Source organism: Syngnathus scovelli, chromosome 18 (genome assembly GCF_024217435.2).
Source record: "Syngnathus scovelli strain Florida chromosome 18, RoL_Ssco_1.2, whole genome shotgun sequence".
In the NCBI taxonomy this organism is placed as follows: Eukaryota; Metazoa; Chordata; class Actinopteri; order Syngnathiformes; family Syngnathidae; genus Syngnathus; species Syngnathus scovelli.
In genome coordinates, this window is record NC_090864.1 from 11,166,121 (window position 1) to 11,189,395 (window position 23,275).

At 41.9% G+C, this 23,275-nt stretch overlaps 1 protein-coding gene across 4 annotated transcripts; it reads right to left on the reverse strand.

Moving 5' to 3' along the window:
* Positions 1-557: 557 nt before the first annotated feature.
* On the reverse strand, positions 558-23,263 carry phldb2b (pleckstrin homology-like domain, family B, member 2b). Of its 4 annotated transcripts, XM_049749665.2 has the most exons (23): positions 22,973-23,256; positions 20,427-20,483; positions 20,062-20,185; positions 19,537-19,635; positions 19,212-19,295; positions 13,828-13,947; positions 11,938-12,122; positions 10,606-11,724; positions 8,724-9,092; positions 7,929-8,090; positions 7,661-7,798; positions 6,748-6,876; positions 6,254-6,409; positions 6,068-6,178; positions 5,932-6,006; positions 4,781-4,921; positions 4,541-4,640; positions 3,832-3,982; positions 3,405-3,495; positions 3,176-3,322; positions 2,849-3,068; positions 2,680-2,765; positions 558-2,605 (listed from the first exon to the last, which is right to left on the reverse strand). In XM_049749665.2, exons 1-23 carry the CDS (start codon positions 23,006-23,008, stop codon positions 2,465-2,467), a joined length of 4,041 nt encoding a protein of 1,346 aa, XP_049605622.1. In that variant the 5' UTR covers positions 23,009-23,256; the 3' UTR covers positions 558-2,464. The 4 variants fall into 4 exon arrangements, with proteins under 4 accessions (XP_049605622.1, XP_049605623.1, XP_049605624.1 ...); XM_049749666.2 differs by lacking the exon at positions 6,748-6,876 and having other exon boundaries at positions 22,973-23,255; XM_049749667.2 differs by lacking the exons at positions 19,212-19,295; positions 19,537-19,635; positions 20,062-20,185; positions 20,427-20,483; positions 22,973-23,256 and adding an exon at positions 17,481-17,691.
* Positions 23,264-23,275: the final 12 nt, after the last annotated feature.

Consider the following 23,275-nt stretch of genomic DNA (forward strand, 5'->3'; position numbering starts at 1 on the left):
CACAAATGTGGAAATTATTTTCAATTCGGTTTTCACGTTGACAAATTCTTGATGTCTGCATTAATATCTCCTGCGCAAATTCCTTTTCTCCAACATGAAGGTGTACATACAGCTGAACTGTTTCAGCTTTTTGGCATATTGTGCACATATGGAGCAAGTGACAAACAGCTGCTACGATGAAAGAAAGGCTGTGGGCACAACAAAAGAATCATTGTGCACCCCCGGACACACTGTGCACTAGTTGTTTGACAAACGGCGCAAGCTAGGCCTTTATTTTGAAACAGCAACCGGATATACACTTATCACGTGAACGCTACCTTGACAGACGCTTGTGCAACCAGTGACTACGCTAATTGACTAATTACGGAAAAGGACGCGTAAAAAAAGTTTGAATGACTTACTGACCTTACTTGTGCGACTGCCATCAACAAAACAAAAGGTCCTGCTAATTTGACATTTTTTTTCGTTTGCATTATTCCCTCCAATGATATTCATATTGCATTTGATTAGGACTGCAACAACGAATTAATAATAGATTAAAAATAGACATCGGAAAGTTTGGGGGACAAATTAAAAGTGTCAATTTATTGTGACACCATCATTACATCACTCACATCAGTCGCGCTGGTCGCGTCCCATGGTGCGCGCATGAACTACCTTTATTGACCACGCGGTGGTGCAATAGCGCTACTTTTATGCAGAACGGAACTTAAGATGATTTGTACTGCACAGGCAGTTATGCTATGATGACTAAAAAGTCAACAATGGGTTCCCCAAAGATAGAACTGATGGGGAAAAAAACTAGATACGTTTATTACTTTACATGGAATATAAAAACTAACTAGCCATTCAACAATAACGGCATGAATATAGTCACCTTCCTAAAATAATGGCCCAAGTCATTTTTTTTCTGCAACAAATACGGATTATATTGTATTTATTAAAAAATTCCTCTTAGAGGTAGAATTGAATGGTCTGTTTCACTGAAGATGTAGATTTTAGCAGCAGTGGCCATCATCCTGAGATGTTTAATGCAAATAAACTATATATTTTTGATAAAATACGACATGGGCCATTTTTTTTAAAGAGTGACAATATAATAACTACACAAAGTGACAGGAACCCTCACATGGATCTTACAACATGAACTTTGGTCAAGAATTCCATGAAAAAGAAAAAAAAAATTGATGCACCAAAATTACTGAGGATTACAAGCATGATCAACTGTTAGATATGGATTTCTAACATTGGTATACTTTACAAATAACAGAAAGCCATTAAATTAGTAGCAATAACAGCAAACCATTTCTGTAAAAGCACAAAAATCAGAAGCATGTAAGCTCACATGTCCATGTGCTTATTAATACAAAGAAATATACGTTACTCATACTGTACCATCACTTTTTTTTCTCTCGTTCTATGACAGTTTCAAGTGGTCGTTCAAAAGCAGCCACTATTTCCACAGTTACGTTTTGTCAGCACAGGCGATTTGGCATATATATCAAAACAAAGTTATTAAAATATAGACTATTGTATATGCATTCAAAAAAATCCATTCATCCACCCATTAAGCACGGAGAGAATCCTAATGTTGATTAGTGACTATAACTATACTTATTTTTAAAATAACTTCTGGCTTGGAGATGTCAGTCTTTTATGTCTGAGCCAATGTTTTCATCCTATGCAACAGTGTGAAAACTGCATCCGTGGTTTAGGTACTAGAAAGGCACATTGGAGCTGCATAAGAAGCTCAGACACAAAACAAGTCCTTCGCGTATCGTTTAAATACATGACACATGCATGCACATTATTAAAACCTGAGAAAAATAGTAGAAAATAAAATAGTTTTGCTTAATAAATGTCTCCATGTACTGTAATTTTCAGACTATAAGCCGCACCAGCTAAAATTAGGGGAAAATTCAGTTTTGTTCATATATAAGCCACAGGTGGTTTAAATAAAATATTTTCTCTATTACAAAAACAAATCCTCTTACTGTATCAGGAAAAATCCATAGATAAGCCGCACTGTCTATAAGCTGCAGCGTTCAAAGTTTATGTAAAAAGTGGCAGCGTATAGTCCAGAAATTACGGTAATATTTGTTTTCCAAAAATAATAAACTTCTGACTACAACTATAATTGATCTATTGTCTGAGTCTGTGATATAAAGCTTCTTAAAGTAGTATGCTTGACTGCACTGATTCATCAGTATTTAACCATCACATGAAAAATAGTTTGCCGTAACAAAAAGAGGTAGTGTCAGATTGACTACACTTGTGGCGGTAAAGACCAAAGCCTTTGATTTGATATCATTTCCGTCAGCTAGTAACAAGGCATGTTAAACGTGTGTAACAGGTAAATCAGAGATGCTGTCAAATAATTGTCCAGGTAAAAGATATAGATAGATGTTCTACTACTAAAATAATAACATAACATGGAGACGTTTTTTACTTTTTGGATATTTCTCTACAACATAAATTGTGTGTATCCTTCAGCGCCTGTAACGATGACGTCCATCCAGATCCTCATGGCTTCAGGGGAAGGGGCCACCATGTAGTAGACCCTGTCATGAGTCTTGACGCTGAAGGTGAGGGAAGGGTTGGGGCTCTAGAGGACACAGAGTAAGTCAAGTTTTACTCATACGGCGCCTTTCATTTGAAATAAGACACCGCATCATGTACCTTATGTGCATTCTTCAGGTGGTCATAATACACTTCTTCTATGGCTTGAAAGTAGATTACGCCTTTCAGCTTGGCTTCATGCTTGTCTACAAATATCACATATAGTCGGTTACGCTCGTGCTGCAAAGTAACTGGATTAACATGATATCAAATGATCCTGAAGTCCAACCCGCATAGTAGGAGAGCGTCCGTCGATTGCGGTCAAAGACGAACCAGCGCTTTTTCCAAGTTTTGATTTTTCCGCCCATCTTGATTAGATAGCCTCTGCACGTCTTTTCCGAGAGGGACAAGTGGAAGCAGGTTTCGGCACTGTGACCGGCCGACTCAATGTGAGCCCGCAGGTCAAAGTCATCCTTTCGCACTGGCAGATACCGTGTGAGGGGCCGGGACTAGACGACAAGGGAAAAGACTTAGGAGTATGTATTGCATCACGCAAGATGAAATCAAGATGGAAGGGTCTTTATTATTTCATTTCTCCATTAATTTCCCTGCTCACCTGCACTCGCTGCTTCTCTCGTAGTTTCACCTCACGGTCGATGAGTTTCTGCCGCCTGCTGGTCTCCTCCTGGAGCATCTTCTCCAGTTCCTCCCGCCTCTTCTTCTCCTCATCCAGTGCTTGCTTGCGAATTTCCATCTCGTGCTCCTGAGGATCACCGGTCAAATTTTGTCATCAGATTGTGTGAGTACATGCATATCCATGAAGTATGTATTTGAGGTCTTGTCACCTTGTACTCAAGGAGTCGGTTCTTTTCCGCCTGGGCCTCTCGCAATAGACGCTCCATCTCTTCTAACCTGGCTACATTTGAAGTACTTGCACTAGAAACACACAAAACACTTTTTGGGTTTATTCCTTAAATGTGATATTACAGCTATTCATTCCTTTTAGAAACTTCACATTGTTCAAAACACATTCTCTTGTATCCAGAAGGGAATGGGATGATGTCACAGCACCGCTATGATAAATGCTGCACATTAGACTGTGTAAACAAAAACTGAGACAGGAAGGAGAGTAAGTCAAAGTCAGCAAGAAGATAAAGGCAATGGAAAAGAATACTGGAGTCAAGAAATCAAGTCATAAAAAAAAAAAAAAAATACATATTCATGTTGGACAATGTATATACCTACAAAAAAAATGGCACACTATAAACATACCTGGAAATGTTGTCAGGAGAGCACGCCGAGATGCTGGTTTCAATGGAGTCGGTGCTATCCACACTCATCGTGTCAAAGGCTCGGTTGTCACGGTACTCAAAGGCATTGAGGTAGACGTTCGTCTGGGATGACGCTCGAGAGCTGGGCTGACCTTCAAACAAAAAAAATTGAGCTTTAGCACACCGCTTCCATTCAGTGCCATCACTTTTTGTACCTGTCTCCGTCTGCGTCCCCCCCTCTTGGAGAACACTTTGTTCATCCGGCGTCAGGTTTATGTCACTAAGTCCCGCCAGTGTGACTGCTATTCCAATACGTTCAATAAGATGGAAAATTCCCTTACTGTTGTCGTGCAACAGGCTCAAGAACATTCGATTTAAAAATGCCTAAAAAATAAGGTGCCGATGCTGAGGAGCGGTGGCACAAATAACAGCAACATTTAGTCCGAAGCTGAGCCTCTGGCTCCAGGAAGAAGACACAAACACGCGGCCTGATTGCATCTGCCACTAATCCCGGACACACCCATCTGATGTGCCAGATCAAGAGACCGAAGGGACCGAGGGACCACACAGACGCGGTGAAAATAGCACACAGTCCCAGAAAAACCTCTTTAAATGTTTGCTAGAACTACACATACAATTTTTACTAGAAGACAGTAAGGATTTTATTTTTTTAAATGTTCCATTAAATACACTGAATTGTATTTACATACCTTTTTGCAGGCGTCTGCTTTCTGTTTCCTTGCTGGATAGGGAAAAAATTCTGGGAAGAATGCTGCCACAGCTTGTGCTCTGTACCAATGGTGGATGAGCCTAAGATTAAAGGCACAAAACAACTAAGGCAAGGAAAAGTCAAGTTGATGCAATAACCTGTGTTTTCCGCATTAAAAAGATCATTTAAAAAAATTATGAGTTTTAATCTTAACATAAATTTCATTTCAAGTCATACATACCTTAGTAGGGAAACTACGTCCAAGTGTTGCACTTGAGAACTGGGGCATCACGGTGGAGCTTTTCTTCCTGGGTAAGGTGTCACTGAGATGCGAGCCGCCATCTTTGTCAGGTCGCTTCCTCTCCTCCAGCAGCCGGAAATGCTGATCAAACACAAAGGAAAGGTTTATACTTCATGTTCAAATATACTCAATAGTCCCATTCTGATGCGAGACCATCAGGCGCTTTGAGTGAATCTTCAAACTGTTATTTTGGTGCCATCTTGTGTTTGTAGAGAAAATTGTGCATATATACTATGAAGCACTTCTGATAAGCACTGACTACAATTGTGTAGAAATGGTCCATTTCTGATTTATTTCATAAATTCTGCCAGGATGCACAAACTGTACAGATGGATTTGGAACACAATTTGGCACACAAAAGTTACCTGCCTGTGTCGGAGACGGATCTTTTTGACAGGAAGTGGGGGTGGGGGAGAGTCGGGGAGGGGGGAAGGCTCTCGATATGTCACCATGTTCTCTGGCCAGTGCACAGAGATGCTTTTGGACGAGGGGCACGGATTGAGATGGAAGGAGGAGGAAGAGGAAGAAGAGTGACAGGGCTTTGGAGGGAGAGAGGAGAAATAATATTATCAGAGAACTGAACAAAAAAGGACGAGGAGGAAAAATTAAGAGGAAAAGAAATTTGCCGACCCATGACTACACACACCTCATCCTCTCCAAAGTCTTCAGGGGAGGAGGCATTGGTCGGGGTGGGGGTTTGAGCATGTGGAGGGTCCCCCTCAAACTGTGAGTATAGCTCACTCAGTTCACTCACCGTCACGTAACCCTTATATCACATATTATAATAGATTTGTAGGCAAATAGACAGAAGCAAAATAAAGAGGAACTTGAGCTAAGAGTAGAGAACAAATCAAAAGATAGATGAAGACAGTACCTCACTATTCTTGAGAAAAAGAGAGGAAACGAGAGGAGATGGGAGGTCGTGCAAGCTGACTGGAAGAGAGGTTGCCACAAAGGCCGTGTCATGGAAACTGCTGCTAAAAGACACATGAGCCGGAGGAGATGTATCCTAGCAAGCGAGGACAAGAGGACTATCCTGATCATCCTGGAATCGTTTGTGTGTGTGAGTGTCAGCTGTCCATCACACTTACCTCCCTTAACGTGTACGTTTGGCCACCAGTAAGGTCAGCGTATTTTCGATCAAGAGGCGCAAGGTTTTCTTTCTCCTGGGAAATGGAAAACATTTGAAAATTCAGTTCAAAGACAAACATCATCAAGCAACATTACCCTTTGTAGCATTGCTTCCAGATTGCTCCTCTCCTTCAGGAAGCTTTCTTTCTCTCGCTCAGCCTGCTGAGTAATCTCTGCCCCCTGCTTCTTTAGAATCAACAGTCGCTCCTGGAGAAAGAGTCAGCGATGACTAACAGGGTTGGAGCTGAATTATGGGATCACCGGCGAGAACATTATCACAACCTTGCGGGTCACAGTGCTCCGTTGATAGTCGGCGATCTCTCGGAGAAGTTGTTGCGTCTGGGTCTCCTTCTCCTCGTCCTGCCTGCTTTCTCTCTCCAGCTGCTGGAACTCCAGGTCCTCGAAGCGCTTCGTTTCTGTCTCGAGTGCCTCGCAGTCCTGAGGCATACACACAAAAATGGCTTCAACTGAAGCACTCGCAAAGTTAGACACACTTGGATTTTACCGTTTTATTATTGAAACGTTGTGTTTTAAGGAGAATGAAAGGTACGGTAAATACAGCTATGTTTATCGTTATTATCGTTGCACGTGGTAACCCATTTTCATAACTACCTCATCACATTTTAATTGCCTTCCTCCTCTTGCCTGTTATCTTAACGCATAATCACAAATCCCAACAGAGAGTAAACCAGACAAACGTACCTAGCATGAGCGCAGCCGCCACGTGGCGTGTTCATGTATGTGCGAGCGGTGAGTGTTAAGTGCGTTTTACTGACCCTGGCTAGCTGCTCCTGCAGGGGCTCCTTGGTGGCCTCGGGGCAGCTGTCCAGCTGGGAGCGCTGCTCATACACAATCTGAGCCAATCTCTCTACTCTGCCCTTTTCTGCCTGCAACAACTGGCACGCCTGATACGTACATACACATGCGCGTGCCATATATGCACGGACAACGAGTGGATGACGCACGTGGAGTAGAACCACAACAAACACACACACACGACAAACACAAAGGACACAAAGAGGATGGCAGAGTTAGTGGGACTAGGGGAGGAGTCACTGTTAGTTATCTAGGTGACCAGTTGAACATTTAGGGGAGGGAAATTGGTTGTAGAATTCAAATCTACTCAAGATATCGGTTGATTGGTTTTGACAGGGTGATGAAGGGGGAATGTGTATATGGAATGGCTCAGGTTAACTCACACACGTTATTAATTTGAACATACACAGGCATCCATCGTCTGCTCGACCAACTCTCAAACCAAATCGTAATCTAATTCAATCTGACTCTCCCTTTGTTCAGTCACGGTGACTCATGAGCGATTATGTTCCGTGAATCCACTTCCGAGGGGCTTGTTGGCACATAGACAGATTGGCATCCCCCCCCAATGTCCATGGAGCCAATGTGTGAGATACGATGACTGGTTGAGCGAGCGCTATACCCTGGGCAGTATTAGCAAATATATATTTGGATCACAGACAGCCTGTAAAGGATTAGCACCTACTGCTTCGTCACATGACTTCAAAACATAAATGTGTCCTCAACTAGCATATATAGCTACTCACGCGCGTCCTGTTGGTTTGCCATGTTGCAATGCAATACTCCCTCCACCCCCCCCGCCCACTTGTCCCACTGGCACATCTAATTCTAACCTGATAGTTTTCGCAAAGAGCAAAGAATTGGAATGAATACCTTGTCTTTTTCATGCTGAGATTTGCTCTCCATGTCAGCTATCTTGTTGTGAAGAGTATCCAGGGTCTCTTTTTCTTGCTGAAGGGCAGCTAACTCGGACTCTTGCTCCGCCTCAACAAGAGCTCGTTCTACCTCCACCTTGGCAAAAGAAAAAGAGACATCACTCGAGTGAGAGCTCAGGATTATTTTTCTGTTACTACTAAGTGGAAGCATGCATGCATTGTGAAGGAATTCCAACCCTGATGGTTAACACAATAAATGTCCACACCTCTCGGGCAGATTCCTCCATTTGGTTGTCCAACTCTTTAATTTTTTGCTCAAGCTCCTCCATGTTGTTTAGGACCTGAATCCTCTCCTCCTCCACTCTCCTCGTTTCCTCCTCAGAGGGCCTGGCTTCCTGTCCGAAGCGGTGGACTGCATCATCGTGTGCCTGATGACGCAATCATCACAATCAACGACAGATAAGGTGGAGATACAACCCGCAGTTTCTATATTATTGTTGAAAGCTATCAAACTATCCTCACAAGAATCATTTTCAGGACTAAAACTCCGTTTCAGTGACTTGGTGGTCATTCCTGGCCCCAAATCTGAGCACATGTTTGTCAAATCATCAAAATCAAATGAGCTGCTAGCATTTCCTGTTTGCAATACAGGAATGAAAGCACAGAGCACCAGGAGCTATTTGATGTCAGATATTGCTCCAAGGGAAAGTTTTCTTCAACATCAAACAAATATACCGGTAGGCCTCATGCGCACAAACACCAACTGTGACACTTAACCCGCTCGAACCTAATAAATGAGCTGGAAATATCTCTCATCTGTCTGTGTGAAATATAAATGTGTTGACACTTTATCAAAAGGGCGGTTCGTCTTATGTGTGCCAGAAAAAACTTTCAACAGATTTCCACATCAAGACTTTAATCTGTAAAGAAGCTGACGAAGGCCAAAGGTGCTCCTACTGCATTCTTCTATTCCTTTCCTTGTGGTGCACATTGCTCTTCATACAAAGGGGCGGAGTTAGATGATGATATCTTTGATGCAATCATCTTCAAAACATTTTTACCTCATTTCCCCTCTGTGTATGAGGCGAGGGTGACGGGGCGAAGCTGCGCAGACTGACAGCAGGTGATTCTGCCCTGCCGTCTCGAGTACCACTGCTGCGCCTCTGTCGTACCAGGAGATCCGCATCGTAGTAGCCGTTCTCCGTACCGAGTCTGTTCCCCGTGGAGCCGTTCAGGAACGAGGTGTCGGAGAAAACCGAGGGCGTGTCATCGTCGTCGTCGTCGTCGGTGTCGTTCAGCTGAAGCTTCTGAAGCTCCTGGTTGATCTTTTGGAGGTCTGCCACGGCAGATGCTGGATTTGTAACTGAGCCGCCGCCATCCTGGTCCAGCTCTGAGCACAGGGACAAGATGGTCTCAAGACGCTGCCGTTCCTATAAACGAACACACACATGCAATGTCAGAGAATAATAGTTCAATGTTACTCAAGTGCTGCTATAAAAACTAACAAGTGAATGACAAAATTATTCACACACTATTGAAACACACGTAGACCTCCATGAGGGCAACAATTTTAGATCTCATTTTTTACACTACCTGTGGAAGCATGGCAGACGAAAAGCAGTCCTTGATTATTCAAAAATGCACTTTCGCCCATCAAGTCCCGCACGTAGTTTGCATTCTTCGCAGAGCGTATTTTCCCCCCGACTGACATTCCCTGGAGCGCAAGGTTTTTGTTGCCGCTGTGGCTGAGGCGCGGCGACAAATTACAGGGTGTGAGCTGCGGCTTGTAGTTCAGCAAAGGGGAGGGACAATTTAAAGCACCAGCATGATCAAGTAATATTAGAACGGGAAAGACGGGGAAAAGGAATGTGGGTCAGAGGTGTTAGGGTTGCGCATGTGTGTGCGTGTGTATGTGAGAGAGAGAGTGACCGCAAGAGAGAGATCCAGAAACTGAGTGGGTGGAAGTTAATGAGGAGGTAGACAGCTGTCAAGTATGCTCCGAACAGTGCACAAGACCACCGGAAATGCCGCCAGGAGAACAATTCACATTCTAGGTAACCGTGTTCTGGGAAAAATCTCGGAACCAAATACTAATCTTGTTAGAGCCTATGTTGGCATCCCATTTATGGTGTGCAATGTGAACCACAAACTTGTGTCACCTTGTTCTATTCTAATGGGCACAAGCTACTGTTGGGGGTCTTTCGAGTAATGCCAGGAAAAACAAAACAATGCCCAGATGGTGTCTTACCTTGAAAATAAATGCCAATCTATATTTCTAAACGTCATTTGAAATAACGGCACCTTTTTTTCCCCCTGTCCCTCTATGAATATGCTGAAGTTGCACTGTGTGACCACTAGACGGGGGAATAATACAATCAAACTGCTCTTCACACAGTTCAGCACTGCTCAATGAATAGATTTCTCAAATGAAGCCCTCTATAAATTCCCAAATGTGTGCTCATAGCATTTCTCAAATGGGTCCTGTAATGCAGCAATCTGCATAGTTCTCTTTAGATAATTGCAAGAAAGGGTTAGTGGAATTCTCAGCCCATTTATATGTTGCGCATCTGCATGTTTATCCACCTGCTGCTCCTCTGACTGTGCCCTTTAATTTTCCTGGCCTCTTCAGCCCACTTCTGACCAATTTTTGTGGCCCAAACCACGCTGGGGCAGGCCACCACGTGACTGACAAAGTACACACACACACTAAGTACACACGAAAGCAAAGTGAAAGGTTTAAAATAGTCCTGTTAGTATGGGCTTCATGCCAAATGTGGTCTTGAGGTTAGCCTCAACCAATGTGTGTGTTAAGATGCCTGGGAGAGTAAGGCACGCCTGAAAAGACAATTTTATAGTGAAGAAACTGACGACAGGCATTCATTCATAGTATGACGGCCGTTGTAAAAGGATGCAAGACAATAGTTGAGTATGTTTGAAACTCACCAGTCTCTCCACCTCCTGCTCACGGAGTCGCTCCTCTTTTTGATGATGATGGTAGTCACTCAGTTCCTCCTTACCGCTCAATGAGCTAATACTCCCCCGTCTCTCTCTAAAGCCACCTGGTGGGGTCACACCTGCTTTTCCGAACGATGACCTCCTCTCACTGCGTCCGAAGCCCAGGGTGCTCGTCGTTTCCAGCTCGACCCAAGCTTTGTTCCTTTCCCCCATAGAGAGCTCCATATCAGGGCTGGTGGTGCTCGTGGAGCTGATGGAGCCCACTGAGCTTGTGGAAGTCAGGCTCAGTTTCTTGGCCACACGAGGGGAGGACGACTTGGATGGGATTGTAACATCAGGTGGGGATGATGATGATGAGGAAGAGGAAGTGATTCCGTTACAGGAGGGCATCTTAAGGGAGGAGAGCGAGATGGACACCACACCATCTCCTTTTGTTGTGCTGTGGACTTGATTCCTATTTGAGAGCTGCTGATTAGCGTTCCTCGAGTTGTGGTTGAGGTCGAGACTGCTATTGTTGTTGTTGTAATGGTCTTTGCTAAATTTGTGCGTATCTGAGCGTTGCGGCTGCGCGGTCGATAATGTCAGAACGGCGTTATTGTTATCTCTGGGAGATGGGGAGGGGCAGAGGCGAGGCAGTGAGCGGCTGTGCCCGATTCCTGCCATACCATTCAGAGAACCGGCAGAATATTTCCTCGTTCGACTGCTTGGCGCGGCTTCTTGGTTGCCGTAGCTACGTCGCCCCTGACGGGGGCTTGAAGGCATGCTCACAGCGCCTCCGTTTGACGGAGAGCGGGATGAGGAAGGAGGAAGAGAAAGGAGTACGCTATCTCCACCAGATATAGACGTGGATGAGCCCCTGCCGTTCCACGTTGACAATGAAGAAGAGCTTGCGTTGTGGAGACGTCGGCTCTCGCCGGAGCCCGAGTTGTCCTGGTTGCGACCGATGTGGGCACGCGAGAGCAGAGAGGAATGGTCTGAACGTCGAGACGGGCACGGCGGGGTGGCAGATTTCATCGACACGGGGGGCCGATCTCCACCGTAGAAACGTCTTGCCTGTTCCTGATAGGTTGATGAGGATAGTGATGAGACGGGTGTGGTGGGCGGAGACTAAAAGAGATTCAAATGACATGAAAAATGACAAATGAGCAAAGCGCGTGTGTGAAGGCAGCATAGTACCAATTACGAGTAGAAGCCAAGACAAACCAAACAAACACGTCACACGTTAAATACAACCTTGGCATATGCCAGGGCAAACAATCCGGCTAACCTGACAGACAGACGACACAATAACCACTGTGGCAGTGCTGGATGACAGCTGACCTGAGTCACGCTGAAGTATGACGGGTTGCTGTTCCCATTGGCTCTCAGGCTGTTTTCCAGAGCCTTTTTCTTGCGCTGTAGGGTGTCCATCAAATCACGGAGCTCTGAGGCTGAGCGCATGCCCCGCGTGCTGCTGGTCCCGCCGACCACAGCGTGGCTATAATCGCTGCTGAACTTCAGGTAGTCTAGAGAAAAAGAAAAAAATATATATATGTATATTATTATAAATATACAAGCACAAACCTTACAAATAGAAGGATGTTGTTTAGATGTTTTTTGAATATGTGTGTGCGTGTCAAGCTTAAAGAATACATACACTTATGCATGCAAGTACCCATCGCATAACAAAACACTCGGATCCAAGACAAACAGTTGTACTTTAGTTCAGTTCCCTAAAATAGGTTTTGAAATGAAAGAGACCACAACATATTTTTGAAATATTCTCAACAGACCAGTCTTTCATTTGTGTTGGGGGAGAGCATGGTAGTCACCGTGCCTACTTGCAGCTGAATTTGACATGAACGAATAAGTCTGACTTGGCAAAACATACCTTGCTGAGATTAGCATGTTCTTTATTTTTCCTGCCTCCATTCTTTGAAGCTGAAGTCTCACCTACCAGTTGGGTGGAAACCAGCACTTTTTTTATTTAGCTGTGGCTTAATGTGGAAAAGGCGCTATTACGCTCAGACCACCCAGTGTTTAACAACGGCGCATAAAAAAATGTCCTAAAACGAAACAACAACAATGGCTTCATTTGAGATAAACAGCCTTGTGTATTATGTGTACATTTTTTTCAAATGGAAATGGGCTCTTTTGTTGAATTATGCTGTCCTAGTGTGGTCAGGGCACTTGAATGCCTTCAAGACTGTGAGAGAGAATGTCAAACCTTACGTGCTAGAGAGAAATGTGGTGGAAAATGAAAGGCATCATGAGATCTTACAACACGCACGCACATGCGTGCGCGCACACACACACACACTGTTAAGTTTTGCGTGTCCATAAATGGGCAGATTTATACTGTAGGTCTGGTGTGCATCAACTCTCCTCTTTCTTCTCCCTCTTCCTTTGTGTGAGAACAATCACTTTTCCTGTGAGACTTTGAGTGTTGGCAAGCAATAATATGATGCTGAACATTTTTTGGCTTCGGATAAACACAGCCAAGACCGTCAAAGACTATCTGTTTCTGCCATTGGAAACGTATCTACAATAATTGTGTTAAAGTGTAACATTCGCTAAATGCTGACCTATATGAAACCAAAATTAAATTTATTTTTTTAATAATCATTGTGGCATTAGCCATATTGTACTGGGCAGAGCGGTTTATAATTTCTTTGACCAATATTGAGTTTCTGCAGTGCTGGGTTTAATGAGAATATTCAAATTGTGCAACAGAATTAAGTTGCAGATATTTTAAAATAAGTTTGATCACCCCCCAACACACACACACACACACACACACAGTTCCGCACAACTCGATCAATCACCAAAAAGACAGTGGAGGCCAGCTGTGTCCCCGTGCAAACAGAGGGGCGCCCACTTGACAAAAACATTCCAATACCTTTCAAATTTAAGCATGCTTGACGATGAGACTGTGTATTTTGGAACAATAGATGAGTGTGAACTTGCATCCGCCGGCCTGCTCTTCAACATTTTTGCAACTCAATCCCAAATCTCACACACCTGCGTGGCTAATGACAACGTAAGCTTGTAGACGGTCTTGGATTTTGTGTGGAGACAGATGTTGGGGAAAAAAAGATGAGACGGGGGTTGGAATGAAGATCATAGTACGTGGCAGGAGAAAAAAGGCTCAGAGGGGAAACAAAGGAAAGAAAATGGACTCATATCATATGTGAGGATAGAAAAAAAAGATTGCATTGAGTTTCTGTGTACCTGTATTGTAGGCTAGGGCGGACACGGGGCTCTTTTGAGGAAGCATGCTCTTCATTCTGTTTGCCTCCTCGGGATGGTTGAACCGGAAGAAGTAGGACTTACCGAGACACAGGGAATAACCTGAAGAAAGAACGCACGCAAGGTCAAATGAAAGGAACTGAAACCAAAATTATACAAAGTAGATGCCGAAGAACGGAATATGGCATAATATTTATTCACAGTTTGCATGCCTTTACACTAGCAGCCAGTGTAGACCTGCAGTGTTTGCTCTGGCCACCAATTAGGGTGAAAGGGGCAGGTATTAAAGAAGATGTCAGGGTCAGGACCTCGGTAATACACACAAGCGGCCACAGCTGTCCAAATACTTCACAAGAGAAAGGACAGAGAATAAAGATCCCTCCTGATAGTCTGTCCAAATGACAGTGACACGGCAACTTGAATGTTTAGGCGAGCTGGGTGATGAAACTATGATTGATATTCTGGATTGTAATTCCAGTCATCTGTGCACTTCTATCCATCCTAGTGGAAAGACTCCTGATGCTGACAATAACACGCCAGTCTTTGTCTCACTCTATGGGGTAAGATGTTACCGTGGATTTTGTAACTAATTAAATACAGACATACTTTTTTCATTTTATTTTATTCACTCTACGGGGTGAGATGTTACCGTGGATTTTGCAACTAATTAAATACAGACATTTTTTTAAAATTTATAATTTTTATGTTTTATTATTTTTATTTCAAATTATATAAAACTCATACGTTCTGCTTATTAGTTGCGCCCTCTGGTGGAGAAGATAACTGCAACATGACAACAAGCGACCGCTCTCCCTTACCTATTTTGAAGGTTCGCCTTTTAAAAGAGAAACAACACACTTTTGATTCAAAACATAAGAACATTAAATTAAATAACCCTAACCCAAATAAACTTCAATACAGTTACTGCGCAGCAGATTCCTTGGACCTGAGGTCATAGCAAACCTCTGAAGCAGGAAAAGGATAGTGAGAGGACAAATGGAAAAAGACTGAATGTTATGGGAGAAAAGGAAAAAAAAATCAGACTCCTCCTTTTTATCTTCTCTCTTTGTGCAATTTTTTTTTTTGCGCTCTTTCTTTAGCAACCAAATTTGAAGTAATAGTGTAATAGGTCATCTTGAGAGTGCCAAAAAAGCAGCGCTGTAATTTCTCTGCACAAGGCAATGTGGCCACACAAATGAAACGTTGAGACTGCACAGCTGGCCATTCAAAAGCAACACTTAAGTAAACACTCTTTTGCCTGGCCGCCATGACCAAATGACATCCCTTTACTTCCCAAAGATGATCTCAGAGAAGAAATAATTTATTGCATCCAACATCCACGACATGTTTATAATAGGCAGACACTAGCGTGCATGCTGCGGCTCACAGTAGTCCCCCAAACACAAAAGGCATGTGGCGTGCACACCTCGCCTCCAATCCACGCTTGTAAAATTCAAATTTCCTACTCTCAATAAATCTTGCCGTGTGCCCTCTGTTAAAATACATGCAAGAGTGTTGTCCTCATTTGTTCACGGGCCACATCAGTGCTTTCAACTTCCTGAAGACACAAACAAATTCTGCAATTAATGATTTTAGTACGCTCTTAATTAAACTACCCTTGAAAGCGATTAAACGGTTTTAAAAACGGAACAGTTGGCACAAACACTCGGTTGATGGTTGCCATCATAAACACGCACAGGATGTTTTTTTTTACCCACACAAATCCACATCAAATCGCACAAATTGGGGTTAATAATCCCACTTGTTGTTTACTAAAAAAATAGCCTCTCATGTTGAACAGTTCAACTTGGCTATGGTCTGTAAAGACCTTTATAAGATAATTAAAGCTTGCCGACTACAAAGTCCAACCTCGGAGTCTTTGAGGATGCAGATGTAGCTTGTCTTGAGTTGAGTCTGGACTCAATTTCTTCAGCTCGAGATGTGCTAAATTACACTCTTACCGCAATGTTATAGGAGAGGAAATTCTAAACTGTTTCTCTATTTGGTTAGCAACAGGGAAAGCACTCCAATTACGCCAAATTCATGTCAAACATTTGCTTTTGGAAGAAATCACGTTAACTGCTTAATAGGTTTTGTATGAGGAAGTATTTGGGCCACATTGAAAATAAACAAGAACCCAAGATCACAATAGAACAAATAAAACATTTAAATAAATAAAAAATTGTAAATAAATAAAATTGTATTTTCAAATAAAAATGGTCATAAAAACAAAGCTGTAATTGAATGAAAAAAAAATCGTTATAATATTGAAATTGCTTGTATGACCAATCAATGTTTTCCAGGTCTCCAGAAAAAGACACCAGCTGCTGATTTTTGTTTTTTTCCTTGTAATTGCACTTTTGTTTCCTGCAGTTTTTACCCGAATAGCCCCCCGAACAGAACGGCCATGAATCAGCAGTTATTTCCAAATCTTTTGTTTTTTTATGCCTTCATAAAATATGGTTGTCTCAGGTTGCAACATGGAGCTGAATGAACAAAATGTAAATGTGCTCATTCAAGACAAAGATGCTTAGACACACAACACGCACCAGCGGGTTCCCATTGGGAGTGTAAATTGGCCGCAAAACCACATTATAAGGCACACAAGGCAAGCAGTAACATCATAAAAAGACAGACTGGTCTTTCTCAAGGGAGTCGCTGTTGATTGGGTCAGTCGGTCAGTCTGTCTCTCACACACACACACACACACAAACAGGCAGACACACAAAACAGATATCCACATCTTATCCAAAAAACATCAATCCATCAGCCAACACTACACAATTAGACAGCTAGACAAGGGGTTACAACAACAGGCAATAATCTACTAGATAAACTCAATTAAAAGATAATAATGCAAATTTCGCAAAACTGCTAATTTAGTGGAGTGGTGGATGGGGGGTCAGCGGGGACCACAAGGAGACTCTGGACAATGAAGCAGGGTTTGTTTTCAGGCATTAGGTAACCTAAAAGCTGAGATTTCATCTTCACAGCCTGGAGCAAGTGTGTGTCTATTTCACACACACTTGCCAGTGAACATCCGACCCCCTCTACCCCAAGGTATGTCCAAGGTTATTGTCATGCATGGACAAAAAAAAAAAAAAAAAGTGGCATGAAACAATTTAACTGGAGGTGAGAATAATTCACACACCATAGCGACATATAAAAGTCCTGACTGAGAAAAATGCGTTAAAGCGCATGTGATCAAATCAATTTACCAGTGACCCATGCAAACAGATGCGACTATTCAATTGCAGGCAATCAGTTGTAGTAGTTTATTATCCAAGAAGATTCTATGTTATCATATGGCTGCTCAAAGAAGGCAAAAAGGGTCAACAGATGGCCACAGTGAACACAAATGACCATATGTGCTTATGACAGAACGCCCCCTACCACCACCATATTATTATTTTTGCAAAAAAAAAGGAACACGAAAATAGGTCTGTGCAAGGTAAACTATTTTAACCGCACGCATACAGGTGGAGAACATAAAACACGCAAGTCAAGAGCCCAAGCTGCAACTTAATATACACTACCAGTTAGGACTAACCTTCTCAATGCCTTTGTATGCGAAACTGTGTCTACATTTAGATACAAAGCCAGACTATTATAGCCAATAAAAGCCCGTTACTAACCTTTTGAGTCCCATTCAGTGACGTCAGAAGAAAATGTCTTTCTTTTGGATTTTCACAGCGAATGGTGCATGCTATATAAGACGTATGCAGAACAAGATATGATTATCTTCAGTCTTCTTAGTTTTCGTGTTGCAGATGTTCATCCATGTAAAGAATGACGCGACTCAGGCACAGTGATGTAGAAAGTTCAGTGATTTACATCCAGCTGTGGACTGTACCAACGCCATTGCAAAAAAAGGGGAGCACTACACGGAGTGGAGTGAGAATCGTCTTGAGAGATTGCTCAAAATGATCGTTTATTATCTTTAACAGAATAGCAAATGCAGAGAAAAAGAATGTGTGACATTACACGTCGACATGTAATGCAACACCGCTCCAGTTTGTAGTTGGTACATTCGAAGATCGCTCTGAGGCATTTGGAACCACGCCCCCTGCAACGTTTCTTTTGTCTACCTTATTTTTTCTTGCACGTTAAGGATATTTGAAGAGAATTTAAAGAAAATTACCCTAATAAAAACTGAAATGGATGTGTGCAATTAGATGCAAAGCATGCAAGGCGATGGGGGGCAGTTCAATTACAGAAAAAGGCAAAACAACAGCAAAAAAATGGTTTTACCATTTAATTTAATTAAATTAACGACCCTTGCGAGGATAAACGGTTCGGAAAGTGAAGGAAATAAAGCAAACAGTCTTTCAAAAGAAAGGCTATGGACATGATTTAAAACCTTTTTTGACTAGTATTGCAGCACTAACATTTTTTTGTGTTAAAGTTAGTTTTTCATTCCCACTGTTATTTTACCTAATTTCGTGGTTGTCATAACTCAAAGTGTTAAACAGCATGAGCACATTCCTAGTTTTCCAGTGACTTCTTGTTTCAATAAGGTTTGAGTTAAGTTAATACGGGTCAATCTCCTGTTTCCTAAATATGAAACAGATCACTTCCTGAACATCTTCTGCGTCTTGGGTTGTGTGCTTAACTCAACAAAAGCATTCATTGACATTTCTCATCCTACTTTTTATAGTATAACAATGTTTTGATGGAAAGTTGTCAACTCTATCACACTTGTTTTTTCACAATACCTCCTGATGTTGCAAAACAATGTCAATATTTGAATCGGTGAGGCATGCAAGAAAACAGATAGGCTTGTTAATATTCAACCCAAAATGACACACTCCAAGCAAAACTATTTAACTAAAGTAGGCTCCAAGTGAAGGAAAAGTGCAAAAGTGCAGATCTCTCTGACATGTAGCACACTGGATGCTCACTGGAATATGTGAGTCATTAGAGCAGTTAGTTCCAAACCATTCTGAATTAAGCGAAACCAGAGCTACGTAATGTGAAGTTCCGCTGCTGTGATCAACACACTACATGAGAACATCCTCACGAATACACACTCACAGAGATATATGGAGCGTATCAACTGAAAGGAATTCAAACATGGATAAATCTTGTACACGTGGATCGGAATGCAGATAACTAAACCACAGATGCCCCCCCCCCATCTTTCTTTCTCTCACTCGCTCCATTCCAGACCATTCCTATGTCAAAATAAGTCAAATTTCCAGTTCTATGGTTGTCACTACACTTTTCTCTATTGTGTCAAACAAAAATATTGCGTTGTTTTCACAAAAAATCTCAAAAAAGAAAAACATGTGTGACTACATTCCGTGTGATGTCATTCATGATTCATGAAATGTATTTAAATTTGCAATAATAATAATTAAGCTTACCCTGTGTGAGTGGTGTGGGCACCGTGACCTGTACCCCATCTAGACTGCAGAGGTGACCACAGGGATCCAGCGTAACTACCCCACCTGAGGAGGGAAGCCAATTTGTAAACACACCAAAACAGTACATCAGTAAATATTTTTTAAATATTCATACATGATTCTCTTTGAACATGATGCATACAAACAACAAAGGATGTGATTTGATAACGCATAAATCATGAATAGTTCCATTGATGATCCGTTAATTCCATTGACCCAGTAATCAAATTATTTTTCCTTATGTTAACATTTTTTGATTGGATATTTCAAGTAATTTGGTAATGACCTTCATTGACGATGAGACAGTGTTCAGCCTCGATTCCAGGACCCTGGATGGTGATATCTTGAGGAATTGGGGCATCTTCTCGCCCTATGCGGGTTACACCTTGAAGAGGAAGAATGAGTTAACCAAATACAATAATACCTTTATTTTCTGCTTAGACTGGAGACTAACAAGCATACATCAGAAAATGCACAAGGGAGGCTTTGTTTTCTTTCCCACATTGTCATGATTGTCAGAGTGGCAAGCCAGTAGATGAAAAAGCGATTACAACATTGGAAAAATAACAAACTTTAACATTTAAAAAAGAAAAAGACTGTAAACATACTGGACTTAGCTACGCAGACAAATAAGTTAGTGGATGTCATGACTCAATGTGGCCATCAACTGTTCCAAAAGAACTTTTGACCCAAAGGCCAAACACACTTTTTTTTTTTTCTTTAAACCACATTCATTGGCGTAAAAAACTAAGCTGTACCAAAATATAGAACCCAACAATTTGGAGTAAGTGATTCTATCATATAACATTACCTTCTTTGAGTGGCAGCAAGGTAATGGCCACACTTAGTCTCCCACTGCCCAAGCTAACCAGATGAGGGCTGGCTGTTTGGACCTTGAGACCCTTCCCTGTGTCAATCAGATCCAGAGGTGCAGACTGCAAACAATGACAATTGCAAAGTTCTAGTAAAATGGATAATAAATAGAAAATTGGATTTTGATAATTATGGGAATTGCTACATTCTTAGCTATTCCCACGCCGAAACAAAAGACAATTAAATAATTTTCAAACAATACAACTATAGCAAATTTAAAAATAAAATAGTAAACCTAGGACAGGTTCCCAAGCCGTGTTTAGACATTTGAAACTTCATGCATGCAAAAGGTTCATGCATCACCTTGTGATCCACTGGAGGAATCTGATCTGACTCTGGTTGTGACATCATCTCAGAGTCCTGCAACAGAGGTTGAAATAAAGTCATATCAGGTCAAACCACATAGACACAGTATTGAAGTGGAATCCATCAAACATCAATGAGAGATGATGCTCCAAAAATATACAAATATATATATACATTGTACATATTTAGCTCCACATAATGGTGCTTGTAAAACAGCTGTGCATTGCATACTCAGCTGGCACATGAGAGAAATGGATTTGAGTGAAAGTATTCCAAGAGGGAAATACCACTTTAGACCAAAACAAACACACACGAGTGATCATCCGCACTCACAAACAAGCACACATGCGTGGGCAGAGCTGCATAAAATATTCCATGAATAGAGTTCTGCAATTTCATGGTTAGGGAGTGTCACCAGTTAGATTTTTTTATTTTATTTGGGTTGATATGGAGAAAACTTCATCCTCACCTTCCTCTTTTTCAACCCTCTTTGACATGCAATCATTAGACCTTAAATAAACGACATGGTTTGCAGGCAAAATGTTTTTTCTTCTCCAACTCTTTCACCATCACCATCTTAGGAATAGCAAATCAAAGTCGCCTCCAGGCCACTTCCCGAATTCATCGTCAACTTCCTCTCTGAAATTGTTTCCCGTGCAGCTTTAACACACTCGTTGCCTTTTTAGACACACAAACTCGCTCACCCCTAGAGCCTGCATGCACAATATATAAACATCCCAAGGTAAAGTCACACATCATCTACTTTTGTTGAATAGAAGGTTACACGCTTCACATTCCAATCTTTTTTTAATCCAAAGCAAACAGTGGACGATGGCATTTACGACCACGCAGCACTACAAACAAAAAAAAAGACCCTTTGGGGAATAACGGTATTGTTCTTTATCTTTTTGTGTCTTCCATCATCCTTCACAGAACACTTTCTTTGTTGTTCCACCAGGTGAACGAACCCCCAAGTCTGGGCAGGTGCAAACATGTTTGCTGCAGTCTTGTTGTATGCTCCAGTTGAGTCAGGGCACTGTGATGTGCCAAACCAGATCCAGACATAAAAGAATGCACTTCTGGCAACCCGATATTTGGTATTATCAAAGCTCAGGTGCTAAAGACGGATATGACGATATTGTTAGCTAGAAACACAAATAGCAATTCAACAAAGCTACCATATTATCCCCTTAAATGAAATGATTTGTTTGTAAGTTTTATTATCCTCATTTGGGCACCTTGTCCATCACCATCGCAAACAATAAGGTACTCAAAGGAGATCCCTGATGCACTCCCACTACTTCTGTCCAGTTTTGACTTTAAAACACTAATTATACACATTTAAATCTGCTTTATCAGCTAGTTTCATGAACTACAGCATTTTCTTCTTGATCATTCTCTTCCTTTCTGTGTCTCCCAAGACTCCCCTCCCCTCACATTCCAGCGTCACCCTCTCCCCCTCCCACCTGACAAAGCCGACATTGTATCACAGATACTATTTAATATGGAGTCCCTCTCCCAGTGACTCCTATAGTGCAAAGGCTCTTATTTTCCTCTCTTGTCATCACAGCACTCTGTGTTTAGCTCGCAACAAGACTGGGGGTTGATCAAAAGCACAATATAAGGCTCTCAAGAAATAATAACTAAGACACATTTGTTTTTATAGCTTTAGCTGTTCAATATTTGTTTTGGTGAAAAGACAATTCCACAAATATTGTTTTCTCAACACAAAGTTCATTTATAGAAGACTACTAAGAGTCCCGAAACACAGCATCCTCACAGGAAAGACAGGCCATTGTTATAACAGCTGACTCAGAGGATGAGGAAAGGAAATCTCGCTTTTGAATTTAAAGTCATGGCTGTGGGTGTCGCTCGCTGCAAAGACCACACATCACCTTAAGTCCCACATGCAAGGGATCAAGTCATGTTTGGATTTGGGAGCCATAGGGGTGTGAACGGGGGATGCGATAGCTAGACGAGAAGGGACTGAGAAATGTTATCACCCGAATCTCGTGGAAAATGGAGCTCGATTGCAGGATTCAATGGAGACAAAGAGAGGATGGAGCGAGGGAGATAAGAAAAAATGGATGTGACTAAATGGACTAAAATGGAGGAAAAAAATGCTTTTACAAAATGAAACTTGAATTATTTCCACTATCCAAGCATCTGGCACCCATTTATTATATAGATATGTTTTTCCATTTACAGCTGAGTTTCTGCATGCATACCATAAGGCAGATGTTTTCTATCTGGCATTCAACTGGTGACAAAAGTACAGCCAAGACTAATGTACTGAGCAAACTGTCTCCCCCCCAATCAAGTCTGCTACAATGGTTTTAACATTAACTTCATCGGGGTCACAGCTTTGAACTACAGTACTTTACAATTCACTTTATACTATCGTTTTTTATTTATTACCTGCATTCTTCTACGTTGTGCAATTTACGTTAATCATTACACACCTAACTTGGGTGCAAACATATTTAATTCCTGAGCTCATTGTGCAAAGAAAATAAACATACCTGTATTAAAATTACACTCACCATGATTACAGCTGGGCGGGCTACTTCTGTCATCATGCAGAACAGAATCCAGGTTCTCGATGATCCAGATTTAAGCTCACAGATTTCCCCCGAACTCCCAGAAGTGATCTTCTACAATTATAGTCCTTTCCTTGACAGTGGAAATATCCCCTTTACAGCGTGGGCAACTTGTGGAAGACTTTCCATCCTAGATCATGCATATACACAGCCACAATAGTAAATAAATGTGAAAAAAAGGGAAAACCTCAGCCAATTGCGACGTGTAGAGGAATGTGACAGCAGCTGGAAGTCAAGCTGGAGAAG

Excerpts from the sequence above, each read along its gene's own strand:
- phldb2b (XM_049749665.2), bottom strand. The coding sequence starts at position 23,008 with ATGATGACAGAAGTAGCCCGCCCAGCTGTAATCATG. Across the intron at positions 7,799-7,928 it reads TGGAGGAATCTGCCCGAGAG|GTGGAGGTAGAACGAGCTCT; the intron begins GTGTGGACATTT and ends TCTTTTGCCAAG. Across the intron at positions 6,007-6,067 it reads TGGAAGCAATGCTACAAAGG|GAGAAAGAAAACCTTGCGCC; the intron begins GTAATGTTGCTT and ends TCCATTTCCCAG.